We start from the raw sequence: 16518 nt of genomic DNA on the forward strand, positions 1-16518 counted from the left end.
TGAAGCCTCTGTGCCGCGGTTTCCTTCCTGCACACAGGGGTAGCCCTGCAGAAGGGGCTGTGAGGGGCCATCCGGGAATGCCTGAAGGAGTGGGTTAGCTCTGTGCAGCAAGCCAGCAGCAGGGATTTCCCTGACTGCTTCCTCCAGCTGCATGGCAGGGGTCCCTGCAAATACCGCCAGCGCTGGTATGGGCTGACCTCCCTCCCTTAGACCAGCAGCCTGCTCTGTGACCAGCACCGTGCCCCATGGCTCAGGCTGTGCGCTTCCACCAGCAACCTCCCCTTCCCCGGCCTTCTGGCCAGAGCAGTCCTCCTGTTGCAGGACAAGGGCGATTTCCCCCTGCCCTGGGGCGTGGCCTATTGGCCAGGCACAGCCTGGCAGCTGCCTCTGGGGATCCTCCTCCCTGTGGGTCCAGCTGCTCGCCAGCCCCCCAGGCTCCCTCACCTCCCTACGCCCTTCCTGTCCTTCATTAACAAAGGGGTGGGTGGAAGGGGCTTGACCCAGCACAGCCCCACAACTTTGCTGTTGCTGAGCCCGGGCTCATGCAGCACCCACCTCCTGCTGCGGGGAGCCCGGCAGGTCCAGGCGGCACCCTGGCAGCTGGGGGGCACGTGGCTGTATCCAGCTGGCTCCCGGTGCCCTGCAGAGCTGGGGAAGGAGGGGCAGGCGTTGGGACCTGAGGGGATCCCAGCTACCTTCCCTTGCACGGAATTAACCGCCAAGGCAGAAATGCCAGGCCCTCCCAGGCAGCTCTGCCCCGGTGCTCAGGGCAGCGGGGAACGGCAGCTGCTGGCTGGGAAGTGGGACACTGGGGCCGTTGTGAGTGTCCCCCTTGGGAGCAGGGCGGGTTGGTGAGCCCCCCGGTGACGTGCAGGGAGCTACGGCTGTTGTGGGAGAGCCGAGGGGAACGGCAGGGCCTTGGCATGTCCGAGGGCCAGGGCACTTGTGCACGTGGGCATGTGCCCTGCGCGCGCACTGAGCCCAAAGCCATGCTGGCCGGGGCCCTGCAGCAGGTGGCTCAGCAGCCCTGCTCCGTGACACTCGCCCCCAGGAAGGCCAGGCCTGGGCCCAGGCAGGGGTGCTCCGAACAGAGCAGCTGCCCAGGACAGACTGGTGAGGGCCCCCCGCCCGGCCCAGCCTCCCTATGGTGGCTGACGCAGGACGCCCTCCGCTGCCCCCGGGCCCGGGGTGGGCACGGCTCCATGCTGTGCAGCTGGCTTGGGCTTGCCTGGGCGGGAGGGACCGGAGGGGCAGCCTGCGCCGGGTAGGTTCCTGTTCGCCTTTGGCCTGGCGCCCGGCCTCTGCATCTCTGCCAGGCACCTGGGGCAGCTCGGTGACTGAGCGCCCAGCAATGCCCAGGCCCCCCCAGCGCCAGGCTGCCCGGTCCCACTCTCCTGAGAGGGGGGGATCTCCCATGTGCTCTCTTCCCCTGCAGGAGGCCTGACCCCCCAGTGCGGTGCTGGGGACGCAGACCCGCCGCATGGCGAAGAGCCCCGGCTGCCGCTGCCCCGGCTGTGCCATCGGCCTGCTCGGCCTGTACAGCTGCCGCTGGGCCAAGGACCAGAGGAAAGGCCTGAGAACCACCAAGGTGAGGGGTGCTGAGCTCAGGCCCTCGGCCTGCCCCTCCCGCTGTGCCGGTCGGGGAGAGCCGGAGGCCCCCCCCCCCCCCGGGGCAGAGGGCGTCTCCCTGTCCCCTGCAGTGCGGCAGGTGGGTGGGGGGGGGGCGGCTGTCCTCGCGCCCACGGGCAGCTCTCAGTGGGGCACAGGGCAGCAGGTGCTGGGTCACGGCAGCGCTGCCCCGAGGGGGGCGCTCAGACTTTCCCCTCTGCTCGAGGCACGGAGCCCTGCCGGGGCTGGGAGCGTCACAAACGCTGGGCCAGGGGAATGGCCACGGTGGGGTTAGGGGGTAAAGTCTCCTCCGGCACGGCCGCATTCCCTGGGAGCAGCGGTGACGTCAGACGCGCTCCCAGCCCTGCTGGGCTCCTGCGCCCACCCTGCACCACAGACAGCCCACAGCCTCCTGCGTGTGCCAGGGTCCCCAAGGCCCCACAGTGCTGGGGCGGGGAGATCCCAGGGGCTCCGCAGTGCAGGGGGGCTGGGGCTGTGTGGGGGGCCGGGGGGAGATCCCAGGGGCTCCGCAGTGCAGGGGGGCTGGGGCTGTGTAGGGGGCCGGGGGGAGATCCCAGGGGCTCCGCAGTGCAGGGGGGCTGGGGCTGTGTGGGGGGCCGGGGGGAGATCCCAGGGGCTCTGCACTGCAGGGGGGCTGGGGCTGTGGGGGGGGCTGGGGGCAGATCCCAGGGGCTCTGCACTGCAGGGGGGCTGGGGCTGTGGGGGGGGCTGGGGGCAGATCCCAGGGGCTCTGCACTGCAGGGGGGCTGGGGCTGGGGGCAGGGATCCCTGGGGCTCTGCAGGCTCAGGGTGCGCGGCCCTGGGAGCCTCTGAGTCCTCCAGCTCCCATGGGTGGGGCTGAGTAGCAGCTTGTCCCATCTTGTTGGGAATTTGAGAGCAAACCTTGATTAGAAACATGCCCCACTTGGCAGCAGCAGCAGTTCTGTTCCAGCTCCCTGGGCGTGGGGCATGTGGGGCTGGCCTGAGGGCAGAGGACACCTTCTCCGGGTCGGTCCCTGCTTCAGCTGCTTGGATAGGGCACCCGGGCTGCCAGCACGCCCACGTGTACTTTGTAACAGCACTGAAGGCTCTGTGCTTCCACCCAGGGTGTAACGTACCTGGCAGCCGCACAGGCAGGGCTTAATTTGTACGGGGCCAGGGTGGTTCCGAGCAGCGAGCCCTGGGGGGACCGGGGGCATCAGTTATGAATGTAAAAAAAACTTACTTGAGCCCCAGCCCCTCTTCCATTGCACAGGGCCCTGAGGCCACGGGGATGGCAGCTCCATCCTCACCCAGGGAGGGGAAAGACTGGCCCAAGGTCACAGAGCGAGTCAGGGGAGGGGCTGAGAATAGAACCCAGGAGTCCTGGCCCCTGCTGTATGGACTATTCTGACCCTAAGCTGTTTGAACCCCCATTCGTTCTTATTGGGCTGCTGGGGCTGTGCCTGCCCCATTTGGGGCTGTGGCTCCATCCAGTCCTGCTTCAGCCTGTCCCTGACATGGGTAAAGCGTGGCATCCCCTGGGTGGTGATCACCTCCCTCTTTCAGGGCTTGGGGGAGGTCCTAGCACCTCTTCCTGTTGTTGCGTGGGGGCAGGGGCAGGCAGAGCACAGAGCCAGGGAAGCAGGCATGATGGCCTCTGGCGGTCAGGCTGGGACCAGGCTGCCCTGGGCTCTCCTGCAGGCATGTCCGGGTAGCTGGCAGCTGCGCTGAAGGGGCCAGGGCGTGGCTGGCAGGAGCCGTGCAGTCTCTTATGCGGCCCCTTTGGTTTTCAGTGTGACTGTGGCTGGTTGTTCTTCCTCTTCTGCGCCTGCCTCTTCACGCTTGTATGGCTGTACCATGCCCTCATCATCCTCAATGACTTCCACAACCTCAACGAGTGAGTAGGCCCCTCCCTGTCCCCCACTTCCCCCAGCGCCTGGCAGCTCTCTTCCCCATCCCCAGTGCTCCCTCCCCGCATCATATGCCTCCCCAGCTCATAGCACCTCCCTTCCCCACAGTCTGTGCCTGCCCCTGGTGTACCCAGCCTTATCTGACTGTCCTCTCTGCTTGGCAGGTTCCTCTTCAGACAGACGCAGTGGTGGGTAGACTGGTCCATGCCCCTGCTCGGAGTCACGGTGCTGCTGGTCACGTATTCGGCCCTGCTGCTGGTAGGTCCTGCTCTCTGGGGCCCTCGCTGCATCCTGCCTGCTGGAGACGTTGCTCCACATCTCTTGTGCTGAGCTCACTCAGGCCCTCTGCTCTTCGGAAGCTCCTGAACGATCCCGACTGGCCCAGGGGCTGGGGCCGGGGCCCAAAGGGGTGGGCTGACCCAGGGGCTGGGGCCCTGGCTTTCTGAGCGGGGCCCTGCTCTCTGAGGTCGGGGTGTCCCAGGAGGGCTGCTGGGCCGGGGCTCAGGAGCTGTCCTTGCAGGAAGCCAGGGAGGATATCATAGGAATGGAAGGGACCTCAAGAGGTCATCTAGCTCAGTCTCCTGCACTCGTGGCAGGACCAAGGATTATCTAGAGCATTCCTGACAGGTGTTTGTCCAACCTGCTTAAAAATCTCCAATGATGGAGATTCCACAACCTCCCTAGACAAGTTATTCCAGTGCTTAACCACCCTGACAGTTAGCAAGTTTTTCCTAATGTCCAACCTAAACCGCCCTCCCTGCAATTTAAGCCCATTGCTTCTTGTCCTATTCTCAGAGATTAAGAAAAACAATTCACCTCCCTCCTCCTTGTAACAACCTTTTATGTACTTGAAAACTGTTATCATGTCCCCTCTCAGTCTTCTCTTCTCAAGACTAAACAAACTCAATCTCCGCTCATAGGTCATGTTTTCTAGGCCTTTAATCATTTTTGTTGCTCTTCTCTGGACTTTCTCCAATTTCTCCACATCTTTCTTGAAATGTGGCACCCAGAACTGGACACCATACTCCAGCTGAGGCCTAATCAGCGTGGAGTGGAGCAGAAGAATTACTGCTCATGTCTCGCTTACAACAGTCCTGCTAATACATCCCAGAATGATGTTTGCTTTTTTTTTTTTTCTCCAACTGTGTTACACTGACTCATATTTAGCTTGTGGTCCACTATGACCCCAATGTCCCTTTCCACAGTACTCCTTCCTAGGCAGTCATTTCCCATTTTGTATGTGTGTAACTGATTGTTCCTTCCCAAGTGGAGTACTTTGCATTTGTCCTTATTGAATTTCATCCTGTTTTCTTCAGACCATTTCTCCAGTTTGTCCAGATCATTCTGAATTTTAATCCTATCCTCCAAAGCACTTGCAACCCCTCCCAGCTTGGTATCCTCCGCAAACTTTATAAGTGTACTCTCTGTACCATTATCTAAATCGCTGATGAAGATATTGAACAGAACCGGACCCAGAACCGATCCCTGCGGGACCCCACTCGTTATGCCTTTCCAGCATGACTGTGAACCACTGATAATTACTGTCTGGGAATGATTTTCCAACCAGTTATGCACCCACCCTATAGTAACTCCATCTAGGTTATATTTCCCTAGTTTGTTTATGAGAAGGTCATGCGAGACAGTATCAAAAGCCTTACTAAACTCAAGATATACCACATTTATCTTTTTTTTCTCTCCCCCCCCTCCTTACCCTGTCAAGGAAAGCTATCAGGTTGGTTTGTTCTTGACAAATTCATGACTGCTGACTGTTACTTATCCCCTTATTATCTTCTAGGTGTTTGCAAATTGACTGCTTAATTATTTGCTCCATTATCTTTCCGGGTACAGAAGTTAAGCTGACTGGTCTGTAATTCCCCGGGTTGTCCTTTATTTCCCTTTTTATAGATGGGCACTATCTTTGCCCTTTTCCAGTCTTCTGGAATCTGTCCCATCTTCCATGACTTTTCAAAGATAAAAGGAGTACTTGTGGCACCTTTAGAGACTAACCAATTTATTTGAGCATAAGCTTTCGTGAGCTACAGCTCACTTCATCGGAAAGCTTATGCTCAAATAAATTGGTTAGTCTCTAAGGTGCCACAAGTACTCCTTTTTCTCTTTGCAAATACAGACTAACAAGGCTGTTACTCTGAAACTTTTCAAAGATAATCGCTAATGGCTCAGATATCTCCTCAGCTCCTTGAGTATTCTAGGATGCGTTTCATCAGGCCCTGGTGACTTGAAGACATCAAACTTGTTTTTCCTATTTTAACCTCTGATCCTACCTCATTTTCACTGACATTCACTATGTTAGACGTCCAATCGCCACAAACCTGCTTGGTGAAAACCAGAACAAAGAAGTCATTAAGCACCTCTGCCACTTCCACATTTTCTGTTTCCCTCCCTGCCCCCTCATTGAGTAACGGGCCTACCCTGTCCTTGGTCTTCCTCTTGCTTCTAATGTATTGTAGAATGTTTTCTTGTTACCGTTTATGTCTCTAGATAGTTTGACTTGCTTCCCTGGGATCTCACCTACCAATTCCCTGAGTTTGCTGAAGTCTGTCTGCCTTCCTGAAATCCATTGTCTTTTGCTGTTCTCCCTCCTGCCATTCCTTAGAATCATGAACTGTCATTTCATGATCACTTTCACCCAAGCTGCCTTCCACTTTCAAATTCTCAACCAGTTCCTCCCTATTTGTCAAAATCAAATCTAGAACAGCCTTATATTGTCTCCAATACATTCCAAGAACTGGTTGGATAATCTGTGCCCTGCTGTGTTGTTTTCCCAACAGATGTCTTGGGAGTTGAAGTCCCTCGTCACCACCAAGTCCTGGGCTTTGGATCATTTTGTTAGCTGTTTTAAAAAAACCCTCATCCACCTCTTCTCCCTGGTCTGGTGGTCTGCAGTGGACCCCTACTATGACATCACCCTTGTTTTTACCCCTTTTATCCTGACCCAGAGACTTTCAGCAAGTCTGTCTCTTATTTCTATCTCAACCTCAGTCCAAGTGTGTACATTTTAATATACAAGGCAACACCTCCTCCCTTTTTTCCCTGCCTGCCCTTCCTGAGCAAGCTGTACCCTTCTGTACCAATATTCCAGTCACGTGTATTCTCCCCACCAACTCTGTGATGCCAGCTGTGTCATAGTTGTTTGTTTATTAGCATTTCGAGTTCTTCCTGCTTATTCCCCATACTTCTCACATAAGTATACAGACATCTCTGATACCGATTTGATTCCCCCCCATCCCAGTTCTGTCTTGTCTCTCCTTTATCCCTGCTCTAACAGCCTGTGCTCCCCCCAATTCCAACTCTTCTCCCAGGTCTCCAGGTACGTGTATTCCAGCTCCAGCATCTTCCTTGTTTCTCTTGCAGGTTCTTGCTCTGAGCCTGCAGCTCTGTGGCCAGCCCTTGAAGTTACATTGTGTGCACAAGGTAAGGGCCAGCTGGCATCCAGCGCCCACGGAGGGGCCCCTGCACAGCCCACCCCTCCCCAAACCTAGCACCCAAGCCCTGCCCCAGCCCCAGACGCCGCCACACCCAGCCCTCCAACGGCACAGCCGCCTGCAGGCTCCTCCTGCCCAAAGGCCCAGGGATCCGGTTCAGGTCATTCCTGTTGCCCATGGTGTGGGGAGCCGCGGGGCTTGCATACCCCTCAGGGCCACATGTTGAGGCTCCCCCTGAGCCAGTGCCATGCCCCACATGCAGCAGGGCCAGTGCTGGCCACACTCACTAATCCATGCCCTGCCTGCTGTCCCTGCCATGCAGAAGCAGAGTGGGCTGCCTGGCAAGGCCCTGGTACCCAGCTGGCAGCTTCCCTCCCCCCGCCCCCGCCTTCTGTGACAGGTGCAGGGTTTGTTTCTCCTCTTGTGGGATGATAACTGCTCTGGGGGACAGCACCTGGCATGGTCATCCCTGGGAGGCTCCCTGAAGTGGGTCAGACCCCCCCACCCCCCAGGGGTCTCACTCTTCCTCCAGGGTGAGCCATGAGGCTTCACTTCCCCCTTAGACCCAACCCCTGTGGCTCCAGCCCTCCTGCTTCACACTGAGCTCTGATCAGCCAGTGCCACTGAGACAGACTCCTGGGAGAGACTGGGGCCTGCTGCAGGGATCAGTGCACTCAGCCAGTGTCCACAGGGGCCAGCTGGAACATGCGGGCAGGCCCGAGGCCAGCGCAGAGCTGAGGGCAAAAGCTCAGCCCATCCTGACTAGCCCAGCCCCGCTGGCGTGAGTTGGCTGTAGAGCCCCGACTCCTTCCAGTCCCCATCTCTTCTCCCCCCAGGCCTTTTGCCCCTGAGCTGGGGGATGGCGCGGAGAGGTGGGGAAAGCCTCTCCCTCTGGGTCACTACACATCCATGTCCTGCTGACGGGGTTCGCTGTCGTCGTCTTAGACTCCTCACTGATGTGGGGTCAGCCACAGCCAGTCTTTTTCCACTGAGGCATCCTGGGTCAGACAGCCGGGTGATGTTCATCCTGATGTCTCTTAGCCTCCCCGAGAGCAAACCTTCCTGCCCCCGACCCCTCGCATACAGGGTAACAATATGAAATCGGGGAAACTGAGGCACACATGGTATTCACAGTAATATTACAGACCATTTCCGCCTTCACCACAGGGAGTCAAACTCAGTGTTTAACCCGGGGCAGCAGGGCCCCAAGGCGGGAGGGGCCCAGCATATGCAGGGTGAGGGTAGAAGCGGGGACTCCAGCTGCAGGGGTTGGCTCACCTAGGGGAGGGTAGGCCACAGGCAGGGTCCCCGGCTGTTCTGTGGTGTCTAAGATGCACCTGGTCCTAACTGCCATGTGTCCGGCCCCCCAGTGCCTGCTGATCCTCACCACCCTGGTCGTGGCCGCAGCCTTTGTCGCGCTCGATGTGAAGTGGGCTGAGCAGTGGCAGAGCGCACGCATCTCTCTGCAGGTGAGAGCGGAGGCAGAGCCCTTCCTGTGTCCCAAGGGCTCTCCCTATGGCAAGGGGAGACTGGCCTCAGGGCATGGGGGAGGGGATCCACTGGCCTCGCCACCCTGTGGTTAGGCCCAGCCTCAGACACAGTGAGGTTTGGCTGATTCTCCCGCTAGGCCTGTCTGACTCCTGCAGCTCCCCCGCACAACGGACCCTGTGTCGTTCCAGGCTAGGGCCCTCGGGGGGGCTCACACTGAGTGTCAGGTGCTGCACGGCCCCAGTGAGAATAAATAGCCACTCCCAGAGCTCTGGGGCAAAGCCGCCTGGCTCAACCCCCTCCCAGAACCTGTCCCTCCTGCCATGGGGACGCGGCGTGGTCACCTCAAACCCAGCGACGCCAGCTGCTGGGCAGCCCAGAGGGCTGGGCTCAGCCCAGCAAGGGGGAGCCCTGGGGAGCCGGCTGTTCCTGGCAGCTGCAGGGGAGCCTGGCATGCAGGGTGGGCTGCTGGGAGCTCAGGGTCGGCGTGTCTGATGGGAGCACGGAGCCGGAGTTCGTAGCTGGGCACTGAGTGGTGCTGGTGTGTCCACCCCACAGGCGACGGGCCCCTTCCTGCACATCGGAGCCGTGGCAGGCATGACACTGCTCGCCTGGCCTGTGGCTGACTGCTCCTCTCGTACTCGCTGTGCAGGTACTCCTGGGCCCCAGGGCGCTGAGCAGGGGTGGGGCCGTGGGGACGCGGCTTTTAGTCGGCTCCGCCCTCCCACGCCTCCCCTCTGGTGCGGAGCAAAGGCCTCTGTCTGCATCCTGTCCCTGGCAGCCAGCTGCCCTGATGCCATAGCCCTGCTGAGCTGTGGTACCTGCTCCCCAGGGCTGCACCCAGAGATGGGCCACAAACGCTGTCTCAACAGGAGCCCAGAGCTGTCCCTGCGCCGCGTCGCCTGGGGCCGGGCTAGTGCCCAGTATTTGCCCTGAAAGCGTAGGCTGGGAGGCGGCTCTCCCTTTGTTCTCAGCCATGCAGGGCCTAGGACACGCGGCAGCGGGTTCCCCTTCCCTGCAGTACATGCACACGCGTCCTAGCCAGCACCCCCCGTGGCTCAGTCTGTTCATAGACTGGGAGCTCTGCAGGGCTGGGGCAGCTGTCTGTGCAGCGGCTGGCATGACAGCCGGGTGCCCCAAACGCCAGCAACCCTCTGGGCAGGGGCTGTGCGGGCAGCACCCTGGCAGGAAGGGGCTGTGAAGGCCCAGCCATGCAGCGCTGCTTGGTGCCCAGAGACCGTCTGGGCTGGAGCTACCCACGCACCTAAGCAGGCGGCTTGTGAAGGACGCTACCTGGCACAGTGCATGGTGGCCAGGGGCATCCGAGTCCCTGGCTAAGGGCTGCTCTGCTGGGGGCCTTAGGGGGGACCCATCGCTCCCTATTCTTGGGCAGGGGTGGGGAGCCCCACACCCGCTGCAGGGGGAGCAGCCCTGGCTAATCCCTCCCCATCTCTGAGTGCCTGTGGTGACGCTGTCCCTGACCGGGCTCTGCCTTGTCCGTGTGTCTGTCTGCAGCCCCCAAGGTACTGCTTCTGCTGGTGTATTTTGGTGTGACAGCTGCACTGTACCTGGCTCCCCTGATGATCTCCTCCCCCTGCCTCATGGAGGAGAGCCAGCTGCCCCCCAAACCAGCGCTGGCTGGGCACCGCGGGGCCCCTATGGTGAGTAACCTGTGCCCAAGGGCAGCTGCCCTTCCCTGCCCCCCCCCGCCTGCAGTGGGCATGAGCCCTCCCTCCTTAGCTTGGGAGGCACCAGCTGCCTGCAAGCGCTGTGCCAGGGAGCAGGCTGGAGCGGCTCGTGCCAGCTAGGAGGCAAAGGCAGGTTACAGCCCTCAGTGCAGGTGGCTGGGGGGGTGTGTGTGTGTGTGTGTTGGGTGGGGAGGTGCCCTGTGCCCCTGCCCTGCCCTGGGTCCCAGAGAGCAGCGTTCCCTGCTCACACCGCAGACACAGGCAAGCAGGTAACCCCCAGAGAGCTGCCTCCAGTCTCCCAAGACCAGCTCGGGGAAGGGAGTCCTTGCAGCCTGCCCTGTGGGTAGCCAGGCTGGAGAGGGTGTGGGGCATGGTTGGCAGGGTCTGAGGCAGCCCTTGGGGTTGAGCTCTCACACATGGGGCCAGGAGCTAATTGGGATGTGTTTCTTCTGGGTAGAATTTAACCCCAGCCCTGGGCTCCCCCGACCACCACCAATACCCTTCAATCCCAACCCGCAGACCCCCTGCTTGCCAGCACTGGGCCCCCCCCCCCACTCCTGCCTATGCCCCTCAATCCTGCCCTGCAGCCTCCTGCTATCCCAGCCCTGGGTCTCTCCTAGGCAGAGCTGGGGATTCAGCTACTTCCTGGAATCCCACCACGGCCTTAGGTCAAGCCCAGCAAACTCACTGCATGTCTGAGCCCAGAAGATTCGAACTCAGCACAGTGGGGCAAGCACCCAATGCGCTGCACCCCTGCCCCTGCCCAGCTTGGTTTGCCTGTGTCCTCTCTCCCTTGTTTAGCTGGCTCCAGAGAACACCCTGATGTCGTTCCGGAAGTCAGTGGGCTGTGACGTGCGTGTGTTTGAGACCGATGTCCTGGTGAGGTAAAGTGACACCCAGGGTCTCCATGGGGAACGTGTGCTCGGCTTGCCTGCCCCAGCTCCCTGAGCCCCAGGCCTCTGCCCACTGCCCCCTCTGGGGTGAAGGGGGCAGCTCCACGCTAGGGGAGGCATCTCCAGGCACCAGCCTGGGCTTTGTGAGAGTCCCTCCTCTCCTCACCCCTTGCCCATCCCTCCCAAGGGAAGCTGAGCCCAGCCCAGCTGTCTGGTGCTCTGGCCTGGCACCCCACCCTGCTCGATCCCCATTTCTCAGGGAGAGACACAGGGCTCCCCTCACTGGCCTGTTAATGCGGTGAGGGTGGGACCCGGGACAGGTCTGGTGTGGGGAGGGGAAGTTTCCTCCCCTGCTGTGGAGAAGGGCCGATAAGTGACCAGCTGCTGCCATTGCAGGACCATGTGTCCTCCCGTAGCAACCAGCACTGACTCCTCCTATGTCTGGCTCTGGCTCCCAGCCCCACAAAGCTTCAGTCCCCAAAGGCCCAATCCAAAGGCAGGCGTTTGGGAGGGGACTCCCCCAGCATCCTGGGACACAGCATGGCGGCGTACAAAGGGCTACTAGGTTGATCCCTGTCAGAGGTGCCAGGGTGGTCAGGTTGGGGGGAGGGGTGCAAACGACTCATGATGCTGCATTGGGCAAGGTCCTAACTACCCCATCCCCTTCCCCTTGCCAGTGCTGATGGGATCCCCTTCCTCATGCATGACGAGACGCTCACCCGGACCACAAACGTGCGAGAGGTGTTCCCTGCCCGGGCCACCATGAACGGCACGGCCTTTAACTGGACTGATCTCCAGCAGCTCAACGCCGGCAGCTGGTTCCTGCAGGTCAGGCCCCCACCTCCCCGGGGCGTGGCAGGGCTTCTACATTCCTGCGGCTGCTGTGACCTGAAAGCCCTGGCCCTGCGGTACCCTGCAGAGGGCTCTGCCCTGCTGCACTGATCCAGGCTGCTCTTGGCAGAGCACTGGGACCAGCCGCTCAGAGCCCTCCCGGGGTTCCCAGGCCCTGGAGAGTACTGCTTCTGCAGACTCTAGTGCCCCCTTCCATGGGGTGGGGGGCTACCTTCCAAGCCCCACTGCCTGAGCTGGGAGTTGCTCTGACCTTCCAGAGGCATGGGGAAGGCTGGCTGGGAGGGGTCGGGCTTCTTGGGCAGAGGGATGGGGTAAGCCGTGTCCTGGCTGGGCTCGGTGCCCGCCTACACGGTGATGCTTTGGTTAGCACCTAACTGCAGCGCTGCTCTGGTCTCCTGCAGGTGGCGGGCGACCTGTTCTCCCTCTGTGCCCTCGTCCTGGGGTCTGAGCAGCTGCTCTGCCGTGCTAGCGAGCACTGGGGGGTGCTGTGGGTGCAGGGGGAGCACCCTGTGCCTTGGGCGCTGGGAGCTGGTGTTGAGGGGGCAGTGTGGGAGGCCTGGGGCCAGCTGGGAGCAGTGCCGCCCATGCGGGGGAGCTGCTGACTCTGGCCTGTCTCTTCCAGAAGAACCCGTTCCGCTCGGTGCAGGGCCTCTCCAGCGAGGAGAAAGGCCAGGCGAGGACACAGAAGATTCCGACCCTGCAGCAGGTGCTGCAGGAGGCCAAGCAGCACAATGTCTCCATCATGTTCGACCTCCGGCCCGAGAACCACACGGACTACCAGAGCTTTGTTAACGTCACCGTGGAGACCATCCTCCAATCGGGCATCCTGCCGCAGCTGGTGAGCCTGGCTCTGCCCCGGAGTCTGATGCCCGATGGGCAGCCGGAGGAGGGAATGGCTGAATGTCCGGGCCAGACGTCCTCCCGCAGGGCTCCCTGAGCCTGCCCTTCACCAGCAGTGAGCTCCCCACCCCATAGGGCGGGTCAGACCCACCCTCGAGACTCCCTGAGCGTGCTCAGGATCTGCCCTTACCATGATCCCAGGTACCCTGAGTTCCCCAGCATAGGCCCTCTGTGCCACAGCACCCTACACGTCACACACGAGATGCCTGGGTGGGTCCTAGCCTATTGCAGGTAGGCTGCCGGACTAGCTGCTGCCCTGGGCCAGTTCCTCGGGGCCTGGGGTGCTTTGTAGTACGGTTTATGCCCTAACTGTGCAGGGAGAGATGTAAACTTACGGGGACTCCCTGCTCCTCCTCCCCCTATGTGTAAACAGTGACTCAGAACAGGCGTGGCCATGAGCCAAGTTGGTGCTGAAGCAGGAAAATCAACAAGCTGCCACCTTTGTACCCCCTGCTGCTACCACACCCTGCAGCTCCATGGCTCCCTGACGCTACGGCCACCTTTTCAGTCCCTCCACCCCCAGCCCTTGGGTGCTGGATAATACATGACCCTGCCAAGACCAGCCTGGCATCTGGGTTCACTGCCCCTTCCTGCTCCTGCTCCCCCTTTAGGGAGGAATTATTCATGACACTCTGTTTACTTTGCAGACACAACATGCCCTTGAGTAAGGTGCCTACAGGCTCTCTGCCCAGTGGGTGCCCTCTGCCCATGACCGGGGCGCTGGAACAATGTGTGCAGTGGGGGTGCTGCGAGCCATTGAACCCAACTGAAAACCTTGTATTTAATGGAAACCACTTCAAGCCACAGGGTGCTGCACACCCACACCTCTAGTTCCAGCACCTGTGCCCAGGACTCGCTGGGTGCAGGGGCTCTGAAGGGGTTGTTGGGGCTCTGAGCCAGCCCCAAGTCCTGGGCACATCTTGGCCAGTCCTAGCTGGCCCCATCATGCCTCATCCAGGTCTGTCACTCCCAGACCTGCTGGGGAGACTCCATGGCAGGTGGCCTGGTGAGGACTCTGCTGGGGCCAAGCACCAGATGGGTGCACAGAGAGGGGGCTGGGATGTGCATGTCCGTGCGGCTGGCCCTGCAGCCTGGGTCCCAGAGCACAGCGAGCGCCCCCTGGTCTCCCAGCTCACTCCAGGCCTGATTTCCCCCCAGGTTCTCTGGCTGCCTGACGGGTTCAGGGAGCAGGTCAGACGGCAGGCACCAGGCTTTCAGCAAATCTACGGTCTGAAGAGCAGCTGGAATGAAACAGAGTCTCCGCTGCGTGTGAACCTGCCGTACCAGGACATCAGCACGGAGGAGATTGGGTGAGAGCCCCTTGTTGGGGAGCACAGAGCAATGGCGCCTCAGCGGCTCAGCCCAGCAGAGGCAAGTCTAGCTCCCCCTATGGCCACCTACGCATCACAGAATCTAGAATATCAGGGTTGGAAGGGACCTCAGGAGGTCGAGTCCAACCCCCTGCTCAAAGCAGGACCAATCCCCAATTAAATCATCCCATCCAGGGCTTTGTCAAGCCTGACCGTAAAAACTTCTAAGGAAGGAGATTCTACCACCTCCCTAGGTAACGCATTCCAGTGTTTCACTACCTCCTAGTGAAAGTTTTTTTCTCTGCATCCTGACGCCCTGGCTGGCAGCAGAGCTCGAACCCCAAACACACAGGTCTCAGCCCCAAGCACGGGGAGCATTGGGTGGGAGCCAGGCTTTCCCAGTTCCTGCTGACCTGTGCCACACTAACGAGGCTCCATCCCCTCTGCAGCCGGTATCGCCAGGACAACGTCTCCGTCAATCTGTATGTGGTCAATGAGCCCTGGCTCTTCTCCGTGCTGTGGTGCGCAGGGGTCGGCTCCGTCACCACCAACGCTTGCCAGGTGCTCAAGGAGATGAAGCGCCCTCTCTGGCTGCTCGTAAGTGAACCTACCCTGGGTGGCGCTGGAAAAGACCTGCATGCCCTGAGCCCACCTGGCCCGTCTGCAGTGCCACTCCCCAGCGACGGGGCCAGGGCCTGTTCTGCCGGGGCTGTGGTCCCCATTGAACTACTCATCCTGTCTTGTTGCCTTGCAGCCCCGCAGCACGTACCTGATGGTCTGGATTGTGACAGACTGCGTCTCCTTCCTCCTGATCCTCTCTGCCTTCCTCCTGCTGCAGTAAGTTCAGCCTCTTCTGGGTCCCGTAGCTGTCCATGGCATAGGAGGCCTCATGTCTGCTGCCCTCTGGGTGAGCTGTAGGTAGGGCAGGGGCTGCCCGGCCAGGGGCTGCTGTGGTCACTCACCCACCCTCTTGATCTGGGAGAGCCGCTCAGCAGCGCTGGGAGCCCACTTCTCCCACCTCGCACGGTGCTAACCTGGGACACAGTGGGCTCAGAAGGAGCTTTCCTCCCTGGCCTCTGCCATGAGCCTGGCCCTGAGCTGCTCCATCCCACTGCTGTGGGACTTGGTCACAGCTTACTAGCTCCACCTATAAGCTGAGCAAGGTGGGCCTGGCATGGAAGCCCTCCAAGGGGACTCGAGTGACTCCATTGCCCTGGGACCCTCCATGGCTCATTATGGTTGGCAGGAGCTCCCGTCCCATTCCAGCCATGGCAGAAAGGCCGCTACCAACTCAGAGCTCAAACCACAGTGGCCAAGTGATGGAGCAGAGCCCTGGGGGAGCAGCCCTGGCCCTGGGTGTGGGCTGATCTCCCTGTGGCAGGGCCTGAATGGTGACACACTCTCTCCTGAGTGAATTTCAATCCTGTTTGCTTTCCAGGAAATGCTCCAGGAGAAAAGAACCGGCAGGTAATGGGCCCCTACTCTCCGCCCCGCTCCCTCCTTTGGTCCCTCTCCTCACCACACCCTCTTGCTGCTTGTGGTCTTCCCCTCCCTCTTCCTCTCAGATCACTGGCTCTCCTCACCTGCAGGGCCAGGCCCTTGCCAGAGCTTAGCTCCCAGGGGCTCTCCCCACCCCACACTGAGCTTTCAGGGGGCTCTGCCAGCAGGAGAGCCTGGGCCCAGAGCCTAACTCTCCTGACAGAGTGAGAGGGAGCTGCACCCCACCTCAGCCCTGTAGGGGAAAAGGGGAAGGAGCCCAGCCAAGGGAGCTCCCATCCTGCCTGCTTCCCGAGCAACTGCTACTCCCTGAGATGATGAGGGTGCAGGGGGGCCAGGCAACACCTCCTACAGCAGCAGCTGCCTCCCACCCCACGATTGTTGCTGGGCTGGGGCAGCCCTGGGGCGGGCAGAGGCTCCTGGAATGACCCTTTCTCCCGTTTGGTTCCCCAGGGTCCAAGACAGACGTACTGCTAACGAAGATTAACAGCCTCATGCAGGAATGACGGCCAGCCCCCGCAGTGCCTGGTGGTGGAGGGGTTTGAGCAGGTGGTGTTTAGCAGGGAGCGCCCAGACTTGCTTCTGCCAGCCTTGAATGCCCTTTCCTCTGCAGGGCCCTTTCCAGGCCATGGGCTCCCCACAAACCCTCAGTCTCTGCCCTGTTCTGCTGGGGCTGGGTTTATCCTGCCCCCATGGGCACATCTCCCCTGCAGGTCAGGGGCCTGTGCAGAAACCCCCTCGGTGATGGGTCTGTCCTGGAGTAGGCAGGCATGTGTTCACCTGCCCACGGGGGCAGAGCTGGGGGTGGACACCAAGACCTTGGCCTTGCAGCCTCCTGGGGCTGTGGGAACAGATACTGTCCTGGAGGCTGCTTGCTAGACCAGCTGGGATTCTCCTTGGTCATACCCTGCTGGGCAGGGACTGGTGCAGCTGCTGCTGATGTGAAC

The 16518-nt window shown here is 60.6% G+C and overlaps 1 protein-coding gene across 1 annotated transcript; it reads left to right on the forward strand.

The window, feature by feature from the left end:
• The first annotated feature begins 1480 nt into the window (after positions 1 to 1480).
• On the forward strand, positions 1481 to 16077 carry GDPD2 (glycerophosphodiester phosphodiesterase domain containing 2). Its single transcript, XM_077826747.1, has 15 exons — positions 1481 to 1588; positions 3384 to 3487; positions 3665 to 3758; positions 6873 to 6932; positions 8314 to 8412; positions 8990 to 9083; positions 9947 to 10092; positions 10921 to 11003; positions 11690 to 11840; positions 12487 to 12702; positions 13923 to 14074; positions 14524 to 14671; positions 14829 to 14911; positions 15513 to 15541; positions 16025 to 16077. The coding sequence occupies exons 1-15, from the start codon at positions 1481 to 1483 to the stop codon at positions 16075 to 16077; spliced, it is 1620 nt and encodes a 539-aa protein (XP_077682873.1).
• Positions 16078 to 16518: the final 441 nt, after the last annotated feature.

The sequence above is a fragment of the Eretmochelys imbricata genome, chromosome 9 (genome assembly GCF_965152235.1).
Source record: "Eretmochelys imbricata isolate rEreImb1 chromosome 9, rEreImb1.hap1, whole genome shotgun sequence".
In the NCBI taxonomy this organism is placed as follows: domain Eukaryota; kingdom Metazoa; phylum Chordata; order Testudines; family Cheloniidae; genus Eretmochelys; species Eretmochelys imbricata.